Source organism: Musa acuminata, chromosome BXJ3-5, assembly GCF_036884655.1.
Source record: "Musa acuminata AAA Group cultivar baxijiao chromosome BXJ3-5, Cavendish_Baxijiao_AAA, whole genome shotgun sequence".
NCBI classification, from domain to species: Eukaryota; Viridiplantae; Streptophyta; class Magnoliopsida; order Zingiberales; family Musaceae; genus Musa; species Musa acuminata.
The window spans coordinates 2958399-2983463 of record NC_088353.1 but is presented as its reverse complement, the minus strand read 5'-3'; the positions used below and the strand labels follow the sequence as shown (position 1 = coordinate 2983463).

Here is a 25065-nt window from a genome sequence, read left to right as displayed (position 1 = left end):
CACATCTCCCCCCATTCCAATCTCCACGCCTGTCACTGGCTGATGGATCTCACATGCGAGCGACGCCATGATCCGACTGGGCGACAGCTTTTTGCGTGTCTTCTACGCCGCACACTGCTTTGCTTGCCCTCAGGATCAGTGACATCACAAGAACTTCTCGTCGCCTTGCCACCAACCTTTTCTTCATCAACGGCTGCTACTTTTCATAGCCTCTCTCTCTCTCCTGCCTGTTAGCTTACCTTCTTACTGTTCATGCAAAAAACTGAAGCTTATGCAACGGCTATATTTCATGTGACAGTGGAATCTACGAATGTTTTCATGTGTCTCTCCTAATGTTAACATTAGAACATGCAATGGGATCACTAGAACTAAGGATCATACGAGTACTTCAAATCCTCTGAACACGTTAATTAGTAATGGAGTATATAATGCAATCAGGCAAGCGGTTCTATTTTGCCGTTCGGATTGATTCATTCACTTTGGTGAACTCGATAATATGTAGGTAAGCAATTGCATTTCAAATGTGTATGCACTGACAATGAGATTTTGACTGCATCACTTCTGATAGAACCACCAGTGAAGTAGCATGCACAAAAGGTCAAGCAAGTATTAGAACTGCTTATTGCCACATAATATTTCACACATCCTACAAATTTTGATTATTTCATAACATCATTCTGGAATAGAAAAGAAGTGTAAAACCTGCAGAATCCTCCACAAATATTCAGCACAAATTATATATGTGAACCGGAATGACAATTTGAAGAAAACATATTGCCATAATTAAAAGATGATTTAGATGCATGGATTTTTGAGATGTTGAAGGAAAGTATTTCTGTTGCAGCCAACAAGGTCTTTAAAACATCAATTTTTGATACACAACCGACTTCAGAACTCTAACAGTCAGATTCTTATACAAGTTTCATTCTTTTTGTTCTGATGGATGTTTCACAGTTATTAAGAAGACCTATATATCAAGAAGTCTGAGACAAGGTAACCTCAGCTTCAAGACAGACCTTTCTTGGTGCCTGCTGTTTCATTGGATCAGGCAGAGATGGCTGCAGAGCAGAACTGGAGAAGAAACATATTCCACAAGCACTTTGTACAGGTAGGATCAGCGCAGGGTCCGAGAGTAACACACTGATGGCCTCATGTGAGCTGTTGTAGCAGATTGGAACACAAAGGGGCCAGGCGGTAGACCGCTGTGGCCTTCCAAAGTGCCACCTCGCTTCATCAAACTAGCATTGACCCCAGTGTACGGATTCGGTAACAAGTGTCTCGGACCACCAGGAAGATCCCGAATGTGGCTTCGTGAGGAAAAGTAGGACATCGGTCTTTGAGACAAATGATTCAATCCTGAAGTAGCAAAAGGCAAAGTACTTGTTGGACTTCTTAGACTAGTAACTGGTTTATTATCAGTTTCGGGAGAGTCATCGATCACAATCACCTCATTCATCATATGAGACGCTTGAGAGGTGTTGGGCCTTCTGTAACCATTCTTTTGTTGAGTCTGCCGATCAGGTCTTGGCACAAAAGCAGTGTGCAGGGGTGTCACTGAAAAACCAGCCACTCGGGTGCTTGGCAGCATGAACACAGGAAACTGGTGCCCACCCATTGATACAGCTGGATCAAAGGCAGCAGAGCCACCAAAAATCTGGTGATGGCATCGAAAATTCTCCTGCTCCAAGAGATTGTTGGTTGAAGCATATCCAAGAGAAGACAAGATGGTTGCTCGTGGTGCATAGTCCAAAACTGCACTTTGAGGTCGCACAAACTCTTCGTTGTTCCCCACCATCAAATTCTTACCCATCAACCTAAGTATCGGGTTGGAGTTTGACTGGTTCTCCGAATGAGATGATGGGGTACCAGAACCCAAGTCACTGCAAGTTGGAACCTTACCTGCAGAAGTAGATAGAGCAGATGGTTGCAAGCCGGAGCTGACCATGTTATTAGATTTACAATTCTGATACGAGCTAAATGAAGAAGAGACTCTTGGCCTGGCAAATAAGTTGGAGACCTGCTTTCCCCTGGCTGTCCTGAGTGTAGTACTTTGTCTTAACAATTGAGAATCTCTTGAAAGGCTCTCCCTACACGACCAACAGAAAGGTTTGTCATCCACTGAGCGATCAGGTTCATTTGCTGGCAGATTCACCTTGAGTTCTTGATTCTTTCTCTCATTATCTCTTCCTTCAGCTACTACTATGGTGTTTTCAGTAATTGGTACTACTGAACCAAACTTATCTTGAGCATTAATAGCACTTGCAAATGGTTCAGCCACTGAATCTCGACAATTGGAATTTTTTGGAGAAGGAAGAGATATGGTAGAGGCAGTTGAGACAGGTGATCCACATGGTTCATTGTCACTAGCCAGATTCATAGCACCCTTTTCAATTGTTCTAACTGAGGTTATTGATGTGCTCTTTTCGGGTATTTCAGGCTCCATATCCCCATGACTAGTCAAACAACCACTAGAATCCTGGATGGACATGGTGTCAACTGTACAATTTGTAGGATAAACTACACAGGTGTCTTTCCCCCTTGTGAGTTCCATCTTATCTGCTATTTGGATATTGTGGCCGTTATTCTCTTGTCTGGATATGTCATCACAGCTCAACTCTTGCTTCTCAGATCTTTGTACAAATCGTTCCACATGGACTTCACTTTTGGACGTAGACTGAACATGTTCAACCAATGGAGGAGGCTCTAATTTAGAACCACAGGCTGCTTGCAGGTTTTCTGAAGTCACAGTGTCATTAGAAAGAGGATTACCAGAATTCACCCTTGTCGAAGGTTCACTGACATAATTTTCATTGCCCAAGACCTCCACTTGCATATCTAGGTTTTGAACATCAGGACCAGTGCATTCAGTTCCAGGCCATGGCTTCTTCAGTGTACTGTTTTTCCACTCTTCTGTGGTGCTTCTGTCATCTCTTTCCGTGGACTCTGGGAGATCTTTCCTGCTTGGAGATTCCGAATTCATCATTTCTCTCACTCTAGATACTGTGACACTCTTTGAATGATCAAGTTCACAAGATCCTGGGGATTCCCTTGTTCCTAAAATATCAACACTGGAACCATGCAGTCCACTGGCTGTAGATTGAAATTCTGCTCCACTTCTGCCACTCCTAAAAATGGATCTATGCTTACGAAACCTTTTGCAGGTAGATAGTTTCTCACTTAGATCAACTTTTCTTGATTCCAAGTTCAAGGGTGATCTTCTAAGTGAGTTATTCTTCTTCAGATTTGAAACAGTATGAACGTTCATTGAGGTAGAACAGATCTCTGCAGTCATGTTTGTCTTCTCAGAAAAACTATCTGATTGATGGTGAATCCCCATGTGAATCTCGTTTGTTTTCCTTCTGGAAGTAGCCACCAAATTCACAGATGACTTTGATATTCTCAATAGACGACCATTTTCTACACTATCATTGGGTGACCATCCGGAACTTGAGATAGGTGAGCTTTCAGATTTTTCCATGCCAACATCCATGGAGTGAACCATTTTAAACTGTAAATTATTTTTGTTTGATTTCTGAAAGTTGGCTAAGTCTTCAGACGATCTAGAAAGCTTCAAGTGGTGACTTATAGCAGCAAAAGAATTGCCAGCATCCAGTTGGCTACACTCAGCCAGCCTACTCCTAGTAACTGGTACAGCAGCATCTGTGGTGCTATGGACATTCTTCCTAACAAGCTTCTTTGAGACATGTGATCGTCTTGAACAAATCCACTGTCTTAAAGATGCAGACCTACTGCACTTGGTGAGCTCTCCTGGATCTGATATATGTAAAAGTGATTCTACATTGTCAGGATGAGTTTCTGTATTATGATCTCCTTCGGATGCAGTTCGAATCTGGTCAAGCAAATACATCTCATGCTATCAAATCAGCATAATGATCAACACGGATGAGGTTTAAGATAATAAAATAAGCATGAAAACATAGAATTTGCATGAAATTTGCATTGTAAATCACATCTGATGAATGTTGGAAGAGTGTGGTCAGAGTTCAGGGAGAAAATCGAACAGTTGGGTACAAAGCTGCAAGAGAGGAAAGCATCAAATCTTGCAAATTTGAAGTAGAGATAAGCTAAAGCCAAGATCATGATTGAGAGAGATTGAATTGGGAAAAAGTGAGGGCAAAACAGTTACAAGTTCCAGCTTCCAAATACAGTGAATTTAGAGGAAAAGGAACTGAAGGAGATACTACTAAGGCTAGGAATGTAAGAAATAGTATCGGAGGTTCCTTTAGACTTTTTAAGTGCATCTAGAATTTAAGCATGTTGCAAACTTCAATTATAAAGAGATGATGTTAATGACTAATATACTCAATCAGCATGTGATTAAATAAACCAAACAACTTCCAAAAGAGTATAAAACTTATTGAATACTGAAACTTCTTCAGTTTGCTTAATATGAGTTTATGTAATAAGGTTTACTAGTATATGGACTCAAATGCAGCCATTAGATTCCCCTATGAAGAAGAAAGATAGAAATACCTGTTTTTTCAACAGTTTGAATGAACTCAACTTCTTACTTTGTGCCTTCATTTTCATCTTCTTTGAGTACTTTGCTGTGACATGCTTCTTCTTGCTATTAAAAATACTCTTGCTCATCTCTGTGACTTTTTCATGTATCCGAACCTTCAGTTCCTCCTTGGGCTGTGCTGTGTCACTAAGCTTGGATAAAATCCTGAGCTTTATGCCATTTGAATCAACATATACCGCCCCTTCATTTAGGTCATCACTAGAATCTGTTGGTAATAACTTCCGTTTCTTGGTCTCTATATCAATTGCAGCAGTCGGTGCAGTCGCAAATGCCAATTCAACGGCCCAGTTTGTTCCATTCCTCTTATCAAGGTCTTCGAGTGTACAATGAGGAGCAGTGGTGTATATATCCACCATCAGCCTTTTCTTCCCCGGTTTCACTTTTGGTTTTAGGAATTTGCTTGAAACCAACTTGGTGTTGGACTCCATCGAGAGGCACTGGTCTATGTGAGCATTCAAAGTCGTGTTTGAAGTCGAAGAAAATGTTTTACAAACCGGACAAACCTTTGAAGCCATTGGATCTGAAACTGTGCTACTGTTAGATATTACGTCCTCTGCTCGGCTGTTCTCTGAGATGATGCCCAATTTGACTACCAACTTGCACCTTTTGCCTAACACTTCACGCGAGCTTTCGAGTCTTTTGGTTGGTTCAATGATATCTATTTCCGAATGTGCTTCAGAGGCACCTCTATTTACAGCTACTGAGCAGGAAAGTCCACCGATCTCACCAGAAGTAACATTAACATGGTCATCGCTTGTTATCAGGCCAATTTCTGCATCAACATGATCATGACTAATTCCTTGACAAGCGATCGAATTCCCATCTGGAAGTGGGTTCTCTAACAGTGAGCACGGGTCCTGTCTGATACCAGGGTCATCCCCTTGAGCATCGACGTGAGGCAGGATCGGTTCAACCGCCGAGCATGCAACAGGCCGTCCTGGTTCTATTCCCTTTCTGCAGCAGCGAAATCTCACCAAACCTGGAGGTTCGAAAGGTGGCAATAGATCTTTGACACCGTGCTTCAAGCAAAGCTGCAAGAAATGCTGCTTAAACGGCCAGCTCGTCCCGATGCTTTTGCTCCTTGATGCAAACACATAGTCTCTGAAATCAAAGCAACAGGTGCATGGGAATAAGCTTCCAAAGTATTTGCTACCACTCCAATAACTCAAATTTCAAACATAGGCAACTAAGGAATTTGATACCTCATAACAAAGAGTTCAAACCATAATGCAAATCAATCGACAAAACTAGATACAAATACATGACCCTCTAAATCTGTCGCCCTTAGCATAAGGGTAACTTCATCTTCTCGGATGCCATGGTTAATTTAACCCATAAAATTAATCATCACATCAAGAAAACTAAACCCTAAAAAGATAAAATCAAGTCCTCCATTCCTTGTTGCTTTTGAGGAATATCTCAAGAAGCAGTATAATGGTATTTAAGGAAACTGTTACCTTATGGAGAAATTAGGAGTTGGTGTCTCTTCAGGGATGGCGAGGCTTTGGGGAGCACTCTCATCAGTTGTCAGTGCAGGAAGGTTGAAGGAACATGAAGGGTCTGAAGGGCTTTTAGTGGATAACATCTGAAGAAGGCCTTCTCCGATCTTGCTAAATCTTCTAACACAAGTGGTAGCCCAAGAGCTTTACTGCTACTGGGCCTTCTCGTATCCTTAGCCTCCAGCATAACAAAGGACTTGAGCTCCCAAGCAACCCCTCAAAAGAAGAACTCACCTGATTTGATGCCTGCAAAAGGAGAAAAGAGAAAGCATTTACTAGAGAGGAAATAGGAACCACGACAGAAGGCGGAGTCTTCTGGAACATTATTTCATGTAGAAGAACTAAGACTGGATTTTGGGGCTCCTCAGTGCCATGAATGTAGATGAGGCTCCTCAAAACCAGGCCTCCCAAACACAGAGAAGATCAAAAGTCATGTGGGTGGAAACTTCCAGAGCTGTCATTTTATGTGACCAAAGGGGTAAGGAGAACCACAGGGGCGACCACGCCACTCTAGAACAGTACAGGAAGGAAGCTTACAGAAAGATCACAAGGAGGAAGCAGAAGACCCAAGCACATGAAATGATGAGTAAAAGAAACAAAACAAAAAGAGAACATAGTACGACACGAGGTTTGGGCGTCAAGCTAAACAACCACCCAAGGAGATTTAGAAGCATAGCCACCCAAGGAACTTGATGGAAATTTAGAGAGAGAGATGAAGGGCATCAAGGCTGAGACACTTTCACATTCATCTTTGGGGCCTCGCTTTGATGGATTCCTAGGATGGAACGGAAGGGAATAAAGTAGGTGAAATTACAGTTTCTTGGAAGGAAGGATGATGAAGAAGATTTTCCTCCTCACCGCCATTCACTGGTTAAAAATGACTAGCAAATCTGAAGAAAACCCCTTTCAGATTTTCCTCCTCTTCCCAAGAAGTAACAGAAAACCCAACAAAGATCCAAGACATCCAGCAAAAGATTTAAGGAAAGGAAAGAGAGGCGAGGAAGGGAGGAGAGATTGATCAGATGGAAGATCCAACACGAGGACGTGAATGATGCAAGCTGATGCAGGGGCTGAAACAAGACCCAAAGAAAATACATGAACAGTACCCCCCCCCACCACATGGAGACTCTCAGAGTCTCAAGGACTCTGCAAGAAGAATTATGTGCAAGAGATCGAAGAAGAGAGAAATCATGGCAGGAGGAGATACAACACAAAAAAAAATCACACTAGAGAGAGGAAGCGTCTCCAGGCCTTACGCAGTCTTGGACTCACAAGGAAGAAGGGATCCAACCAAACTCGAGATTGCAACTGCTGTAGAGTTTCCTGCACAACAAAAGAGAGGAAGAGAAGTAGGAACTCAAGAGAAAGGAGAGGATGTTTTCTTTTTCCTCCACCACTCACAGTAAGCAGATAGGAGGGAATAAAAGATGAGCGAAAACACCACCCACTCACATATCAAATGGCATCAGGTTCCCCACCAAAGGCAGGCCCTGTACATCAACAGCAACTTCCAGAGAGAGAGAGAGAGAGAGAGAGAAGGGCAAAGTAAATGGAGGAGAGTATTCAGAGAGCTGTCCTATCCTGTACCAACTCTATTAGCTTTTCTATCATCTTCTCACTCTCCTTTTTCTTTTGCTGACATTATACTTAAATGAATTGAGGATGCTAAACTTTTGACCTTGCCTTTCTCCTAAACCATAGTGATGTCCTTCTTTCTTCCATGGTCCCTCAGTTGGCCAAACTGCCCTTGTTCAAGGACCAAAATGCAAAAGAGAGATCATCCATCTATCTTCTGATGTCTCTCCCACTGGCAAGAAGAGGTTAGTGAGTAAGCTCAATGTTTGCATTCAGACTTCAAACTCTGAGCAATCTATCAATCAATACTTTAAATTCTCCCAATCATTATTAACTCAGATCTCTTTGAAGCCAACCTACCTGCATTGCACAACAAATTCTCACAATCTTTGCCTTTATGCACATGAACAAATGTAAAGGTGTTCATCGGAAAGTACTCATTAAATAAAAATCAAACGTTCTCTTTCTTCTTTCTTTTTTTTTTTCCCTCTTCTAGTTTAATTCTTCCAGTACACTCCATGGATGGAACAAAGATGCTAGCTTTAATGTTGTGTCCAATTTTTCATGATTCCCAACACGCCACCTTTTTATTTATAGGAGATATATCCAAGGCACTTCTTCCCCCTTCTCCTTTTCCAAAAGACAAAGAGACAAGGATGGTGCGATGGACCAAAAGATATCGATGTTCCCTGATACGCCCCTGGCCCCTTAATGCAAGGATATACTACAAAGCGAGGCACTTCATTCATTAAACTAAGATTAGTTTGACTAGCAAAGGTATATGCTTTTGGGGTTCAGAAAAGAATTGCAACCTCTTGCAAAGGCTCGGAGACTTTCTGATGCATGATGCCCAGCTTGGATGGATTTGGGGTGGTGGTGGTGACCAACAGCATAATCCTAATCCTCTTTCATGTTTGCCGGTGAAAGAATCCTTGGTTCATTACAATCAAAATACTCTGTGATTTGGATGCCTCTTTTTGCATTAAATTTTGGCTCTACAAATAATCATTATTAGCGTTCCAAAAGTAACTTAAATCTATCTTTTATAAACAAGCATTGTAAGCATTGATTGCAATTGAGCAGTACAATTCTCCTAGGCGCCAATACAATACAATACTGACATCATTAACAGTAGATTAAGACATATAATAAGAAACCCAGGATAGATAGATAGATAGATAGATAGATAGATAAATATAAACCTATAATTCTCGGTATTTGGAGCTATGAGTTGTTGCTAAATGGCATGTACATAAGCCTACACTTGAGGTTGGTGAGATAAGATTGCAGAAAGAGATTAGGTGAAAGAAGACAATTTCTTCCCCTGTTTCAGTCGATTATGGGTCTTTTGAAGTCGAATGAGTCCAAGCGAGAGTGATTAGGCACCTCCGATGCGGTCTCGAACCGACCGGCTCATCGGACCGGTTCTTCGGTGTAAATGATTTCTCGAACCGTATGCCCGCAACTCGAACCTCGACTTAGGGCGCGACTCACGCACAACGTAAAAGACGATGATGACGACGACGCTTTGGGGAGAGAGCAGAGGTACGACACGACGACCGGGTTGCGAGGCGGGCCCCGGTCAGGACGCGTGGAGCCCGCCGACGCAGATGGCCTCCGACCGACAGCACGTGCACCGCGCCACGTGGTGTCGTTACATGGTGAGGTGGCGGGCTGCGTTCGGTCCGCAGCGCCGAAATGTCGGACGTCCATACGTATCATCGGATGCGGATTTGATCTACAGGGGATCCGACCCGAGTTCGGCAGCATGGAATGACTGATGGGCGGAACTGGTGATGCGTCTCTGCGTGGTGGGAGGTCTTTGTGATGGGCCAGCCATGGAAGCTGTCGCACAGGCCCTGGGAGCTGTCCTCACTGAACTCCCATACTTAGTATGGCTTGATCTGTGTGTTCATTGATGTGGACTTCTGGGCTCCAAATTATTGCTGCACATGCTCTGCTGCTACGAAGACCTTTGATAACACAGTGTAGATTGTTTGATTCACATCGATGTTAGCATGATGCATGCGAGTATTATAGCAGTTGATTGATCACCTTCAAAGATGAGTTGTGTGATCAGAAGAAGAATCCCAATTGTATCACTTAAAGAACAGATGGAAGTATGTTGACCTGTACTTCTTCAGTGCATTGACCTTAGAACAGCAAACACCTTGTTCGATGAGTTAATGTAATCTTAAGCTTCGATTGTGGCATTTGCTTGCAAGTCACAAAGCGGCAGATGAGATGAGACGGCGACGGAGACAAGGAAGTGCGCCCACCCACCTTGTGTGTTGGGATAGAAAAGGGTGATGGGGCTGCATGCAGTACACGACCCCTGGGAAGATCACATGAACTGATTGCTGACAGAAAGCAAGTTTTGAGGCCACCATCTTTTTTATCCGTTCCTGCAACAGCAAGGATACTGGAAATTAATTCACGGTTACCAAACAATTCAGCTCAATCTCTGTGTAATATGAGATACCATTTCACTTACATTATGCTTGGTGCATGATCAAAATTTGCAAGCAGTGCAGCAGAGTGAAACCAATATTTCCTCCTGATGATGATCAAACATTATTTCGCAATGGAATGCGAAAAGATGGGATTCAGATGCATCTTCTCCGTGTCATTCCGATAATGGGATGATTTGTGAGGAAGATTGCAGGAGCCCAACTTCTCAAGAGCAAAGATCCATCCTTCTGTTGGTTGCCTCCTGCTACGCTTGTGACATTTTACCTCCTCAGACAACTGGAGGAAAATTATAGAGCTAATTGTAAATGTATCAAGCTGCTCTTAAACAAAAATCAAAAGCATCCAAACCAGTATTGTGCCTTGTCGATTCTTCATTTCAGAAAAGCAAGTCCATGAGTCAGCCAGTCATTCCCTTCGTTCTTCGATTTCTAAAGTTCGCAATGACCATTACTAATCCTGGAGATCCTGCATTTTGTAATCGTGAGAATCAATAAAAAAAAATGGCTATAGTATGCCAGCAGAAATAAGCATGAAACTTCATCCAATATCTCGAATTGTTATGCATATGTAAGACTCTGTTAGGAAGCCTTTTAGCTTTAAAGTGATTCTTCAGCCTCGACATAAATGTTTATTTTCGGCTAACCTAAATGCTAGTAAAGATAAATGATATCTCAGTTTACCTTGCATACAAATTCTCCAACTCTTTGTTGTCGTCCGTCCATACCTTCAAAGTCGGCTAAAAACAATGAAGAACTTGTGGCTCCGGTAATAACATTCATGTCTAGAACACAGGGGGAACTGAACCATGAGAGGATCATGTTTACAGTGAGAAAATAATTACAAAACAAAGCATTCAATCCAATCTCACTGAACTTACTATGTTTAAGGTGGAATTCATTGAAGAATAACGGTAAAATGATGCATTAACCAGTTGATACACCATAGTATTTTTTTTTTTCCTGAAACTTGCAACTAAATTCATGACAAATGAAGGGTTACATGTAGTAAAAGCCAAAATAAGCATTAATCTGATGTAAGCAGATGGATTAGGCCGTGCTATCTATGCTGGCAACTAAAGAGACAATATCGATACCACCAGAGGTGAACCCTCTGAATCTTTATTAGCACTTATCTTTAAGGAAAAAGGATGCAGTAAAAATATTTCCGATTGCTTATTTCCAAAATAAGCATTAGGCTGATCTAAGCAGATGGATTAGGTCATGCTATCCATGTTGGCAACTAAAGAGGCAATATCGATACCAACAGAGGTGGAATTCCTGAATCTCTATTAGCACTTATCTTTAAGGTAAAGGGATGCAGTAAAAATATTTCCAATTGCCAAACATAATCAATCTTTTAGAAAATTACTACACACAGCAGAATATAACATATTATGTGCAATACTTCTTTCTTAAGCTTCCTTGCGAAACTGTAAGTGAAGCTAACCTTCAATTGTCCTACAGATTTAGCCTTTTACTTGTAACCAATAGTATCTTCATAAGTTAAAAGAAGTCACAAGGACACACATTCCACACTGAATCACTCAAATTATATCACGCGAAAAGAAAAGGCTTCTTCTTTAGTTCCCATATGGTAAATATGAAAGCAATAAAACTTATCAAAAGAATGAAACCTCAATGTAGGTCAACCTCTAATGCTAATAGAATCCAAAAACCTCACTAAGTGGAAAGTCACCAATATCTTTCTCTTGTTACAATCTGTGTAGCACCTCGGTGCTTCATACGACTTCCCCATCTTTCTACCAGCACCACTGCCAAATCTATCCACCTCCAATTCCATCGGACAACCAATTTAATCTCTCATCTATTTCATTTGGTGTCTCATCTCCTCAAGAAAACAAATAATGTTCCAGTGATTTTGTCATTGCTACCACATAGTTTCTAAGAACTTCTCCAAATAAACCAATGTCTTTTTGTCATGGTCATGCAGATTCCACAGCTATTTACCAAACTAGCAACAAAAGATGATGTTGAACACATTTAATGATAAGAATCACGAATCTGAAAGAACAGAATCGAGAACATACAAGAAAAAGGCTTTCACCATTGTTTTTACTCACTCGGTGAGCAACATCTCGACAGACACTTCCGATCCTCCTCCTTTATCAGCCACAGGATAGCGTCCACCCTCTGCCGCATGATCCAGGAATGTGTGTACCTCCGGGTTGTCCTTGTGGAACCGGTACGTCTCTGTCTTCTCCTTGTCCTTGAGGCACGCTCCATGGCCCCGGGCTCCTTCACCTGCTTCAGACGCAGGTACGTCTCCATCATCCAGTCGCACCACCCGTCCACAAACGCCTCGCTCTCCAAGTAGCCTTCCTCCAGCATCCGCAAGATCTCGTCTTTGCCGACGGTCGCCGTTTCCCGTACCACCAAGTCGCTTGTGGGGGCATCCTGGTGGCCGGACCACTCAATATCTTGCCCCGGGGTTCGTCCTTCTTCCCTCCTCCACCGTCAACGTCGGCAGTGAGGCAGAAGATGAGGATTCCTCTCTCTCTCTCTCTCTCTCTCTCGCGCGCGCGCCTATGGGGCACCCCACATGGTTATGGATCCTATCCAAGAAAAACTCTGAATGAAATCTTGAAATTCCTTACATCAGGACCGTCAAACTCCAACTCGGCCTCTCATATGAATATAAATATTAAATGTCACTTCTCTTTTAACTTTGTAACAATTATATATATATATATATTAGAATCCATCAAATAAAAACAAAACATTTGTGCTTGGGAAGCAACTTTGGTTTATCTCAATTAAAATTTTCATGTGATGTATTCTTAAGCCATCTTTCAAACAGTTGTTTCATCTGCTAAGACTTGGCATACTTTGGTGAAGTCTTGCTTGCAATAATTGAGAACAGAGTATAGTTAATGAAGCTCAGCATCAACAATTACACAAAATGGACATTTCATTACTGATCACCCAAAACAAAATGGACATCTTCTCAACACATATCCTTCTACTGGAAGAAAATTCATCAGCATGAAACTGCAGTCCTTCCACTAGACCATCTGAAGATGATGTATTAAAATCTAAAAGACAAGTGAAGAACAATCTTTATCAATTCGATAAAAAGAGATGTTTGCGATATGCCTGCTATCAGGTCATGTTGACGATAACAAAACATATATTGCACTTACCTATATTCCTGGTCTTCTCTTAGAGAAGCACATCGCTAGAACAAGTCTGAAGGAGCAAGTCTGAAGGAGCAAGGATGATATCGAGGTTAAGAGAAGCATCTTTTTCTTCCCGGTGTTAAGAGAAGCATTCAGCTTTCCTTCTGTTATTTACAGGTGCGGTCCTAGAGGTAGCCTGCTCATCATCTGATGATAAACTGAAGTTGCATTTGGTGGCACAGGCAGCACTGAATCCGGCGCAGATTCCTCCTTTGGCCCTATTTTATGCATCATATATCCTGCTTCAGCAGGATGATGATGACCCAGATAGGGATGAACTGGAGGAATAACTGGCATCTTCATTGCTGCCATAGGACCCAATCCAGCCATAGCAAGGTTGGTCAAGCCTGGTTGTCCCAGTGCAAAAGGGAAGCAGCTAGTTGCTGGTCCTAACTGCTCTCTTCCAGGGAACCTAAATGTGCCAAGAGGTGCATGGCCGTCAAACCTCACAAAGTTGTCTTGGGTTGGCTCTGACCTCTGCAGAAGGCTATGAGGTTGAGGATCTGAATTGGGATTTGAGGAAGGAGCAGAATTTGGATGACTGCTGCTTCTAGCCACTGGGACGTCATGGTTGTGCTTGCCCTCATATGTTGTAATCACCGACTTAAGATCATGTGAGGCCCTCTCTATGTGCTTCCGAACTATGCATCCTGGATTGGTGCACTTATAATAACTCCTGCACCGAGACAATGCTTCTTTGAGAGAGTATTTCAGATGATCTCTCCAGCTCCAACCAATAACATACGAAAACAAATAGGATTCCCATGAATTAGAGTTACATGTGCAGCCATCAATTGAACTATGACATAGGTAACAGGCGTACCTTGGATTTGGATTTCCTTTGACAACCTTTTGTCCGTACTTGCGCCAACGATACCCATCATCCAGAATGTCAACCTCACTAGTCGTCTGAACCACAACTCTTGGTTCACGAACTGCTCTTGAAGCTGCACTCATTTCGATGGCACAAGCGTCTATCTTCCTGAATCACAATAGATGGAAACAGGCAACTTATTATTGTAGTCCTCAGACACAAAAAAATGAAATAACTAAGTTTGGCTATCAGGTGAAATTTTCCTAGTTCAAACTACTGCAGAAACTCAACATTAAAGTGGTAACAAGAAATTAACCTTCTCTTAGACTCGGTCTCATCTCCCTCACCATCACAACCAAGTGAGACACTGCCATGGGTTGCTCGATCATCATCTTCCTCGTCATTGGACATTGTGGATGAAACACCAATAACATCTGAGGATAAACGGGTACCATCTTGGTTCTGCGGCAAGGAGTTAGAAGGGTCACACTGTTCAGCAGCAGCAGGGGCAGATGAGGTTGCCTCCAGGCCATTCACCAACCAATCTTGGCCTCCATTACCACTCTGTGAGCTTCCTTTTGCAGGTTTGCCATCACAATTTGTTTGCGAACCAGGTTGTTCTGTGCTGTCAATCTGAGCATCATTGAATGGGTGAGAAGAAGGAATACCAGGCCGGCGATTTAGGTGAGGTTTTGGGTGATTATGGGCACCCTTGTAGATTATCTCAGTGATATGGCCCTCATGAGAGCGCTCCACCTTCTTTTTCACCTGACAATTTGGTTGAGTACATTTGTAATAGCTTCTTGGATATTCGCAACCCTTTACCTGTTTCTGCCCATATTTCCTCCAGTTGTATCCATCCTCAGCTGGAGTGCCAGCGGCTGCAGAAAGTTCTCCTCTTAGGTCACCTTCCCCATCATGCTGGTCATCAACAGCTGGAGAATGGTGACTTGCCACTAAGGAGTTGAACATTCTCTGGTTTAACTTAGTATTATTGATAGTATCTTTTCTGTCAGATGGGGCAGAAAAGCCAGCCTGGAGGTGAAATTCTTGTTGATTTTGGATGCTGTTCTTGTCAGCTTCTATACTTCCTGCTCGTGTAGGCTTTTCTGGTTGAGTGGACACCTCCATGCCTGGTAACTCCTGCGGCTGATCAATATTAGCGAGTATGTCGAACGATGATGACGAACAAAAAGTTGGCGAGAGAAAGCTCAGACTTACCGCCCACAGAATTCAAATCCACGCTTCCCAGAAGCTGTTCCTTCCACTTCCTGAGGCTCTCATCATCCTGCTCCCAAAATACGCACGATGAAACGGAAACGAAAGCCATGGGGTTGAAAGTTACGAGGAAAGGAATCGAAGCCAAACCTTGTCTTTCTCCAACTGGTCTTTGATGCTGACCTGAGGCCCCAGATCAAGCCCTTTGGCGCCTTTTCCATCCTCCTCCTCGTCGTCGTCCTCCTCCTCCTCCTCGGTGGCGTGGAGAGAGATCTCGCTCATCCGCCTGTCGAGGCCCTCCCCCCCCTCCCCACCGGGACGCCCATGCTCTGACTTAATTTCCCTTTCGCCCTCCCTTACCGTCAAAATCCCATTTTGCTCAGCCTTCCCACGCTTCTGCTCCAAACCCATGTCCCTCGAACCGGGAAGATCTCCAACGGCAGAAGACATATCAACCTCACCACATCCACAGCAGGAGACCCCAAGAAACACAGCCAAAGCAGGTCAAAAGGAATTCCCTCACCTGCCAACGGTCGGAACCACAAAAGAAGCATTAGAACCCAAAAGGAGAGACGACAAGGAGAATGGACACAAAAAGGAGGCAGCTTGGAACATACCTTGCAATGTGCAGCCCTGCAGGAACAAAACTAACGGGAGAATTTGGCTAAAGAGGGAAGAACTGCTGCAGCGAGCTTTCTCATTCGGCGGGGAGAGAGAAAAGGGAGAGGCTTAAATTAGGATTTAGAGGGAGATGGAGAGAAGGGGAGGGTGATTGGACGGAGGCGAGCTGCTCGTTTGACCCATTCTTCGAGCTTGTGGGGAAGTGATTGCCGATATAAATAGTTTATAGCGGATATATATTTGAAGTGATATCTATCGTGTTACTACTATTGCTGCATTGATGATGAGCAGACTACAGTACAGTACAGTACAGGATGTGCAGTATTGGTGGGGGAGGGAGATAAATGCCCGATTTGATGTCCAAGATTCCATTCCAGATGAGAAGATTTGGTGCCCTAATCAAGCTTGGAAACATGATGACTTCTCTCATACATATATTGTTAATTGACAATAATATAGATAGAAATTTTGTGACTCATATAGATATAGAAAATATAAATATCTTACTAATCATTTAAGTCAAACAAAATTGATAAACTAATTAGCTCATAAATTATGATTCATAATACCTTCATAGTTTATCGGAAATATGGATTGAGGATCTATTCGAAATGATTGAATTATCTGAAATATGGATTGAGGATCTATTCGAAATGATTTATTGAAAATTAATTTTAGCAAAGTCGAGAAGTTTATAAAAATTTTTCTGATTTTTTTTTTTGACAAAGACACTCCAAATGTAAGATTTTTAATATTTGATAATAAATATCTTAGACAAAAAAAAAAATTGAATCATTAAATAATTGAATAATGATGTTGGTCGATATAGTGTTTTTAACTAGCTTAAGATTACATAACCTGACATCACCTTGGTGATTCTGTCCTACTTGATAAAACACATATGTTAAGGATCTGCTAGAGAGGAAAGTGCCAAATATGAGTCAAGGATTCATTCCAAATGATTTGTTGAAAATCAATTTTATCGATAAGTTTATAAAAAGATTTTTGAATATTTTTATGGGACAAAGACACTCTAAGGGTAAGGTTTTCAATCTTTGATAATAAATATCTTAGACAAAATTTTTTTAAATAATTAAATGGTGTTGATGGTCGATATAGTATTTTTAACTAGCTTGAGATTATGTAACCTAAGATCACCCTAGTGATTATGTCCTAATTGATAAGACACATATATCCATAGAGATGGGGAGTTATGCCAAAAGAATCTACCAGAGAGAAATCATCGAATATGAGTTGAGCATTCATTTGAAATAATTTATTGAAAACCAATTTTAATGAAGTCAAAAAGTTTATAAATTTTTTTTAAATATTTCTATGAGACAAAGTTTTCAATATTTGATAATAAATATTTTAGACAAAAAAAACTTGAATCATTAAATAATTAAATGATGTTGATGGTCGATATAGTGTTTCTAACTAGCTTGAGATTAGGTAACATGAGATCACCCTAATGATTCTATCTTAATTGATAAGACATATATTGTTAGAAAAATTTATCGTTGATATTTGTATTAACACGACATGACCTTGATCTGAGTTCGAGAAGTCATTTGAGATGATATAAAATCTTCTACTCCTTATTGGTCTTTTGATGCCTAATCTTCTACTAAAGTCGAGAGGGATTCTCTTGAGTTGGTCTTTCGATGCCTAAGTTAAACGCCTTCTTTTTCTTTTAAAGCTTTGAGTGTATTTTTATACTAACCTTGAGGGAGAGGAGTAACCTATGTGGATCTCGTGGATGAAAAGTTTTTAGTGATATACCAATAACGAAAGATAATCGATCCGAACTATTTCCTAATCTTCTTGGAATATTCTGATATTTCGAAAAAGAAGTTGATTCATATAGTGGTAATAGCTGCATGTAGCGATAGTCGTGTTGTCATTGTAGACAATGGCACTGTTGCTACCTACGACCGAGACAAGTTAGCTATCATAAGGCTATCACACACTCTACGACACTTCCGCTATGTATGTAGCCATTGCTCGTGACTAGGTTGGTGATCACTAGATACCATCACCCTCAACACTATTGTCGTTGACAATAAAATGTCGCCAGTTGTCCATCAATCAAACACAAGGAACCTCGCATCGATTACAAGTAAGCGACAAGACAAACGAGATAAGAAAGCAAATCAACAACACCAACAATCATTGAAGTATGATAAATCAAAATCGAATAACATCTTTTTGACTTATGAGATTAAATATGTGCAAGTTGTGAAAAAAAAATAAGGTTAAATATTTTACTTTTATAAATATAAAGATACCAACGTAATGTTTAAAAATATAAATATTGAAATGCTTAATATAACTAATTACTTGAGATATTTATCTTATATGTAATTAGCCCGATATTTGATAAATGAAGTAAAGTTTCTGATTTGATGGGGACTGAGTTGAACCATCAGTGAAATATTCAAAGTTAGAAGAGGAGTTAAGTTTGGTTCGACTTTGAATAAGAAAACTAACAAAATTTATAGAAAAATGAATGAGATAGTTGAAATGAAAAATAAAAGAAAAATGTGTCAATATTTATATTACTAATAAGAAAAATGAAAGAAACCTCAAAGAGGAAGAAACAACTTCCCAAACTGAAGAAAACTAAAATGCTAATCTCAAAACAGGGATGATTTCTTTCGTTAATAGATAAAAGTGAGGAATATACCTTTAATATTAGATATAATTGTTAGTCTCTTTGCTCAGTGCATAGACAGGCAAGTCTCACTTCTTTGATAGGCAGACCATAAAGAAGGGCATCATATAAAAAGGCACCCGAATAACTTAACATTGGCTTAATGGCTATATCATGTATTTACCATACAGCATCGCAAAAATGCAACATGGCTTCATCTAACCGGGATACGACAATAGGCTTTTCGCACAAAAATTGGCTCAGATGATGGTTTCATTTATCAGATCGCGGTGACTTCTGATTCCTGAATTAAGCTGCAAGAATGATGATCACGATGAGTAGAACGACGCCAAAGATCACCAACAGCAAGCATGTCTGCAGAAGTAAACCTTGCTGAGAAATGGACATTCGCTGGCAAGCTGGATGCACAAATTGAAGCTAATATACCAGAGAAGAATTGGACTTCTGTGCTTTAGATGCTTTGGTGAGCTGAGTCTTTGCCTGTACGGCTGCTGCAAGTGAGTTATCAATGTGGGAATCTATGTCATCTGCAAGTGGTGTAACTGCTTCAGTCCGAGAAGCCAATGATGAAAGCTTCAATTGAAGATGCAACAAAGAAAATTTACCAATCATAGCTCCTTGATCATGAACTAGCACTGCAAGATCCTTGAAAATTTCGTCCACCTCACTGATCTGCTGTTGAATCTCCTGTATGCCTTGCTCTCTCTCCTCGATTATGGCCTCGTTGAAAACAATTTCAGTATCCAACAGAAGTCCTTCTTGTCTAACATAAGTACATTTTTAGTTGACATCGAAAAGTTCTATTAAGAACTTAACCAGTCTAAGACATCAACATTACTATTGTAAGTTCAGCAACAAGTTCAAGGAATGGTTACCAAGCGTGATATTGTACCCTCTTAAAGAAGATTGAAATTTGACTAATGCTAAATAATTCACACACAGACAACCAAAGCCCATCTACTGGACATGACATCAATGGTCCAAAGATTAATGTAAAAATATCTTGCGTGAAAGTTCCTAGCTGAATTTTAGGCACCATGTTCAAGATATCAATTCTATATACGAAGTTGATTAAAAAATCTAAATTCAAACAACAGCTTATTGAACGTACAATGTATAGTTGTCAAATGAAAATTCTAAAAATAAGTTTGTCAAACGAAACATAACCATCGTAATTTTTAGCAACTATCCAAGCCCGTAGATCTTAAGCAAACAGAAGTAAGCAATTTACTGACATCCATGGGCCCACATACCTTATGCAGAATAAATAAGTCATTTTTTTATGACTGATAAATAGATAACCAAAGCTCTATCAATATCATAGAAATGTATTTTCAGAATAGCTGAATTACAAAAACCATCACATAACTGTCACACGAAAGTTACTGTGATCAAGAAACTAATATAACAGTATGGTAATAGCTACAAACCATAGTCTGCTCAATGTGGGTGGTCCGCATACCGGTTCACAAGCGGACCAGTACCGGGCGGTACGATTTGAAATCGCAAACCTTGGTTTTAGTGCCTTAGCACTAAAGCCTTGGGCTTAAACATTTTGTGTATAGTTAGATGTTCCATACATATTAAAACATTGTGCTACTCAGATTGTAACAATTTTAAAAGCATAAGATCACAAGATTAAAGAATGAGGTTGAGTCCTTCTCTTACCTCCTAGATTCTGCTAGCATTGAGCATGCCTCAAATATTTTATCAGAACTACCATCTACCCCACTCGACGCATAGCTGCACAGCATTGATCAGGCCATAAGAAATAGTAATAAGGAGGTGAAGGTAGGATGACAACTACAAAGACTAAGAAACTTAAATGAATGAATTACAACATTCATATGGAAACCTCAAGTCAAAGACAAACATAAATTAGAAAACTTATGCCTAAAATTAACTATAAAGGTCTTGCTTTCAGTCATTATTATTTATTCATGCATGATGAAAGAAAACTACAGAAGCTACACATCTAAAAATTGTAATATGAACAAACAAATACAAAGAAAAAATTCATCCTTGAAATGTTGAGATGAAGAATGTGTCCCTCAACAATCGGAAGCTATCACAAATACCCATGAAAGACAGAATTTTGTTCTCTTTTTGGAACAAGATTCTGTCAGAAATACCCCTCAAAAGTGAAACAAGGATTATTATTATAAAAATATCACACTTTTTGAAAGGCATGCTTTTTTGAACTTTATCCAAATCATTTGTAGCACAAAAAATCTAAACTCAACTAAATTGATGAATAGGTTGATGCATGAAGATGAAAGAAAAATGACTGACAAAAATCAAACTTTAAAGGCATAAATTAGCTGATTGACCATATGAATCCGACAAATACCACCTTGATGGAAGAACTGCTTGGGGAACAAAAGGGATGTAAGCAGTTTCCCTCTCAGCTGCAATTCTTTGAGCTTTCTGAAACTCTTTCAGAATTGCTTGGAAATCTTTTGCGAGCTTTGCATCAGCAATCTTTTTGCTTGTCTGCAATAAAAAAAGCATGAGATAATAAGTATGAACAGAATTTAGTTATTCTTTGCCTCCAGCAATAAAGCATGAAATTAACATAAAGAGAAACAACATGTTCCATGTCCAACTTAATGGAACAGAAAGACATCACTGATTGAAAACTTCAGCTTATTATTGGCCAACAGCAGAGCTGATAATGTCTTAGGGCCACACTTGGTCTCAGGATTCCTCACAGCCACACAATATAACAACTTTCAGAGATAACTACCGAACATCGATTGCTGTAACTTATTGACAAGCAACTAACAATGAAGAAAAAAGAGAAAAAAAAGAAGTGTTTGCAGACCTTTCTGATGGACAACATAGCACACTTCAAATACACGATAGAACTTGATCAATAAAAGAGCTGTGCCTGCTCAAGCCTTCTATAATTTAATATAAATAAAATACAAATATTTGATTATGTAGTATTGAAGGACTTCGTTGGGGAACTGATATTGGCATGGCAAAGCATGGTTGACAAAATGGACCTCTAGCTTTGTTGTGAAAAATATGAAAACCTGGGCTGAAATCGCCAGCATTCATGGAGAGCTAAACCATATGTTTGGTCATCAATAGACCTTTGATGCTTTAATCTTTTCTTCAAGACCTCCAAAATTGATGATGATGTACAAGATCCGAAATCAAAATAAATTGAAGACCAACAGAAATGACAAAATGGTATATGCATGATACTATTTTAAAAAGAGGGTAACTTAACAAAATGAGCCTATTAAAGGTGGTAAATATGAGAAATCATGAATATTGATTTGAATGCATGAGACTAAGTGTTAACTTCATAACAAGTAGCAGATCATGTTCACTCAAGTAAAATTAGCCCCGACCAAAACTATCCCAAGCAGCTCAATTCAGTGAATTCTAACTAATATAAGCTCCAACCCAAAGTATTGAAAGCTGATGAGGATGCTTAGATCAATTTCTCACCTATAACATGTCATTGTCAGACCATGCAAGACTAACTCTGAGCAGCCAGGCAGTATTATAGTTGAAACTTAATAAATTGCCAAGAAATAGAAACAAAGATGGAGACAAACAATTATACTCACACTAACTTCAGCATGATGATCTGTTTCACTGGCTTGTTTAAGTTCGGCAGCTGTATCCTTTACTAATTGTTGAATATCTAGCCTGGTTTTGTGCCTGTACTAGGACATGGACATTTAACAACAGAAAAAATTAGAAAGGCAACTTGTGCAAATGCAACATCTTTCAATTAATAAAGAATTTGTCATAGCATTCAATGGACTTGTATGATATAAAAAATATGAAGCAAATCTATGAAGCTCATGCAGGGGTTTGGTGATGAAAAGAAAAAAAAGGTTATACAGCCCAAGGTTTACTTATGCAAGAGTGCTAGCTATGATGTAGCTAGGTCTTGTTTTCAGTATTGGCTCAGGTCTTTCTTGTGATGATGTCTTTTGGATTGATGAAAGAATTCTCTGATCATTCTGATAAAAGATGCAAATCAAGTTTCTGTAGTGGATTCACCCCTTTGCTGAAGTGACACCTCCGGGATGTTTAAACTTTAAAATGGTCTGACCATAATGATCTCGGACCAAAATAACTGTAGTAGAATTTTAGATTGATCTGGCCAACAATACACAAGATTTTAAAAGTTGATGTGCAGAAACAAGCTGAACAACTTTTCCTCTCAATGGGCAACTTTAAACTTATTATTTCAATATTTATGATCATTTCTAAGGTTAAGATGTTAAGACATGCAAATAAGAAGAGCCTAAGTGTCAAAAAAATAGATCTTGATGCCTCATTTCGTATTTTCCATTATATTCCAGACTAGTCTAGTTTATCAGTTTAAATTGTTTGAGAATGCTTTTATATCCACAAAGATAGCTCATGTTAAAGACATATAAGGGGCATTTTATCACACGTCACATACAGTTATTTTCAATAGTTTCTGACAAGATTCTTTTAGTGTATTTGGTCAGCCAACATTTCTTTTAATCCTAAACGTAATGGCCTTCATCACACTTTTAAATTGCATATGTATAAGGATCTAGTACACAAGAACTTCAGCAAGTGAATAAGAACAAAGAAAATGGTATTGCCTATGCAAGATATATGGAGAAAAGAGATTAAGATCATACTTAAAATGATCAGGGACATCCTTGCGAGAAGGCAAGGATATGATAATCAAATGCACTAATCAAAAACCACAAAATCCAAATTTAATTATTATAACACAGATCAGCCCTGGCCTAAACCAGGACTAACATGCCTTTGAAACCAACCAGGCCGGCCATGTGTGGGGACAAGATGAGACTGGTTCAACATACACTCAGAACAAAATTGTCCTTCAAATACCTGAACAGCTCAAGTCAAACACATCAGAGACTCTAGATTAAGACCTGGCCAACACAATAAGTGGTCAGCCCCGTCCTACTTGAGTTAGGAGTAGAGAGAAGCACAACCACGACTAACAGAGTAGGACTAGAAGTGGAGGCAGCTGGACAGTTTAGAGAAATATGGAGAGGAGAATTCAAGTGGAACAACACTTTATCTAGGATATTTTCCATAACAGGCACATACTTGTTGCCTCCTTGAAGGTTATGAGAGCTCTATTTAGGAGAGGATCATGCCACCATTGAGCCACAACCTAACAGTAGCATGTCTACATTCCACAAGCTTGATGCCTTGATGCTCTGGACAAAAAAGAATCTGCTCTACAAGTACTTCCAGTACCTTGCTAGGAACAAGGCTTTCTGGCCATCCTTGGAGCTAAATAATTCATGTCAATCAATTTCTTATATGCATACCTCTTAAAGCAAAAAATTGACTAAAAGCCTTGCCACTAGGACACTGCTGTAACAATTGAATTTACCCATCAAGCAAATGCAAAAGTGAAAGTGGAAAACCCAGATCACCATTCAAGAAGCAGGACAAAAACATAAGCTTCTCAACGACCAAACGAACAGTCAAACAGATTCCTCATGAAATTCATCTTTATTAAGAGAAACAATCACACTGCTTTTTAATGTATGAGAAAATTCTAATGCAAAAAGACTAGGTAAGTGCGACGGCCATACATCATGAGGACCTAGCCCACCTAATCGAGCAGGAACAAGATCAATCCCCTGTACAGTCCCGTACATTCTTGACATAACACGACTGCCGATCTCAGAAAAGACAAAAGCAAAAGGATAGAAAGAAACCATATTGCCAATGCTATCCAGCTAATGAATCATCAAATGCGCAACCACAAGCAAAATGAAAAACCCGGAAGAAGAAGAAGAAGAAGAAGAAACTCACAGCCTCTCGCGGAGCTCGGGGGTATCCTTGGGGGTGCCGAGGGTGTTGACGAGGCGCTGGAAGGTGGAGACGGCTGTGTTGATCTGGAAAACACCAGCGACTACCGCCTGGGTCGGATCCTTCCCTCCTCCACCTCCATTATGCATCGAATCTCGCCACCGTTTCCCCGACAGCGGCCGGCCCGACTCAAGATCCTGAAAGCTCATCTCCTCTTCCTCTTACACCTTCCCCTTTCCTAACCAAATACGAACCCTACAAAGAGAAGACATCCGGCAGCAGCAGGGGCGGGGCAGAGCGATCCGAAGCAGAATTGTGAGAGGAATTACGGTAATAACAGGAATTGATGAATTGGAATAGGGCTTCTTTTTTGTTTTTTACTCGTTCGCTGTAAAGGCTTCTAATCAAGCAAAGTCCAACCGAGCAAGGGAAGCAAAGGCGACCAGGAGCCGACGAGCCGCGGGGGGTTCGCACCGCACAAGCCCAACGCGAGAGAGGTGCATCCTTTCTTGTGAACGGAGGTGGAGCGTTGGGTAACGAAGCCCCGGCACATGTCGGTCGCTCTGCCGCTTATGAGTTACAAGGATGCGTGGAGTCCCGGCTGTTCCGGTTGGGTCGTGTAAGGTCTATGGCGAGTCGATGTTACGGTGT

The 25065-nt window shown here is 40.5% G+C and overlaps 4 protein-coding genes and 1 long non-coding RNA gene across 11 annotated transcripts; all 5 read right to left on the bottom strand.

Moving 5' to 3' along the window:
• Positions 1-819: 819 nt before the first annotated feature.
• On the bottom strand, positions 820-7582 carry LOC135581744 (uncharacterized). 4 transcript variants are annotated; one of them, XM_065151875.1, is made up of 5 exons: positions 7495-7582; positions 7299-7365; positions 6001-6288; positions 4495-5644; positions 820-3850 (listed from the first exon to the last, which is right to left on the bottom strand). In XM_065151875.1, the coding sequence occupies exons 3-5, from the start codon at positions 6126-6128 to the stop codon at positions 1115-1117; spliced, it is 4014 nt and encodes a 1337-aa protein (XP_065007947.1). In that variant the 5' UTR covers positions 6129-6288; positions 7299-7365; positions 7495-7582; the 3' UTR covers positions 820-1114. The 4 variants fall into 4 exon arrangements, with proteins under 4 accessions (XP_065007947.1, XP_065007949.1, XP_065007948.1 ...); XM_065151878.1 differs by lacking the exon at positions 7495-7582 and having other exon boundaries at positions 1220-1356; positions 1448-3850; positions 7299-7466; XM_065151877.1 differs by lacking the exon at positions 7299-7365 and having other exon boundaries at positions 7495-7510.
• A 2009-nt stretch (positions 7583-9591) lies between these two features.
• On the bottom strand, positions 9592-10590 carry LOC135638506 (uncharacterized). Its single transcript, XR_010496619.1, has 3 exons — positions 10438-10590; positions 10112-10365; positions 9592-10022 (listed from the first exon to the last, which is right to left on the bottom strand). It is a non-coding gene; the product is annotated as an uncharacterized LOC135638506 (long non-coding RNA).
• Positions 10591-13086: 2496 nt separating this feature from the next.
• On the bottom strand, positions 13087-15244 carry LOC135638505 (probable WRKY transcription factor 2). The gene is made up of 3 exons (XM_065151632.1): positions 14416-15244; positions 14109-14267; positions 13087-13961 (listed from the first exon to the last, which is right to left on the bottom strand). The coding sequence occupies exons 1-3, from the start codon at positions 15228-15230 to the stop codon at positions 13397-13399; spliced, it is 1539 nt and encodes a 512-aa protein (XP_065007704.1). The 5' UTR covers positions 15231-15244; the 3' UTR covers positions 13087-13396.
• Positions 15245-15258: 14 nt separating this feature from the next.
• On the bottom strand, positions 15259-16123 carry LOC135639136 (rho GDP-dissociation inhibitor 1-like). The gene is made up of 3 exons (XM_065152917.1): positions 15935-16123; positions 15468-15840; positions 15259-15387 (listed from the first exon to the last, which is right to left on the bottom strand). Exons 2-3 carry the CDS (start codon positions 15765-15767, stop codon positions 15259-15261), a joined length of 429 nt encoding a protein of 142 aa, XP_065008989.1. The 5' UTR covers positions 15768-15840; positions 15935-16123.
• Positions 16124-18718: 2595 nt separating this feature from the next.
• Positions 18719-24995, bottom strand: LOC135581723 (syntaxin-22-like). 4 transcript variants are annotated; one of them, XM_065150793.1, is made up of 8 exons: positions 24744-24993; positions 24418-24669; positions 22197-22290; positions 20966-21105; positions 20281-20355; positions 19218-19375; positions 19039-19139; positions 18719-18966 (listed from the first exon to the last, which is right to left on the bottom strand). In XM_065150793.1, the coding sequence occupies exons 2-8, from the start codon at positions 24621-24623 to the stop codon at positions 18901-18903; spliced, it is 840 nt and encodes a 279-aa protein (XP_065006865.1). In that variant the 5' UTR covers positions 24624-24669; positions 24744-24993; the 3' UTR covers positions 18719-18900. The 4 variants fall into 4 exon arrangements, with proteins under 4 accessions (XP_065006865.1, XP_065006866.1, XP_065006867.1 ...); XM_065150794.1 differs by having other exon boundaries at positions 24796-24993; XM_065150795.1 differs by having other exon boundaries at positions 18719-18905; positions 18981-19139; positions 24418-24995.
• Between the last annotated feature and the right edge of the window lie 70 nt (positions 24996-25065).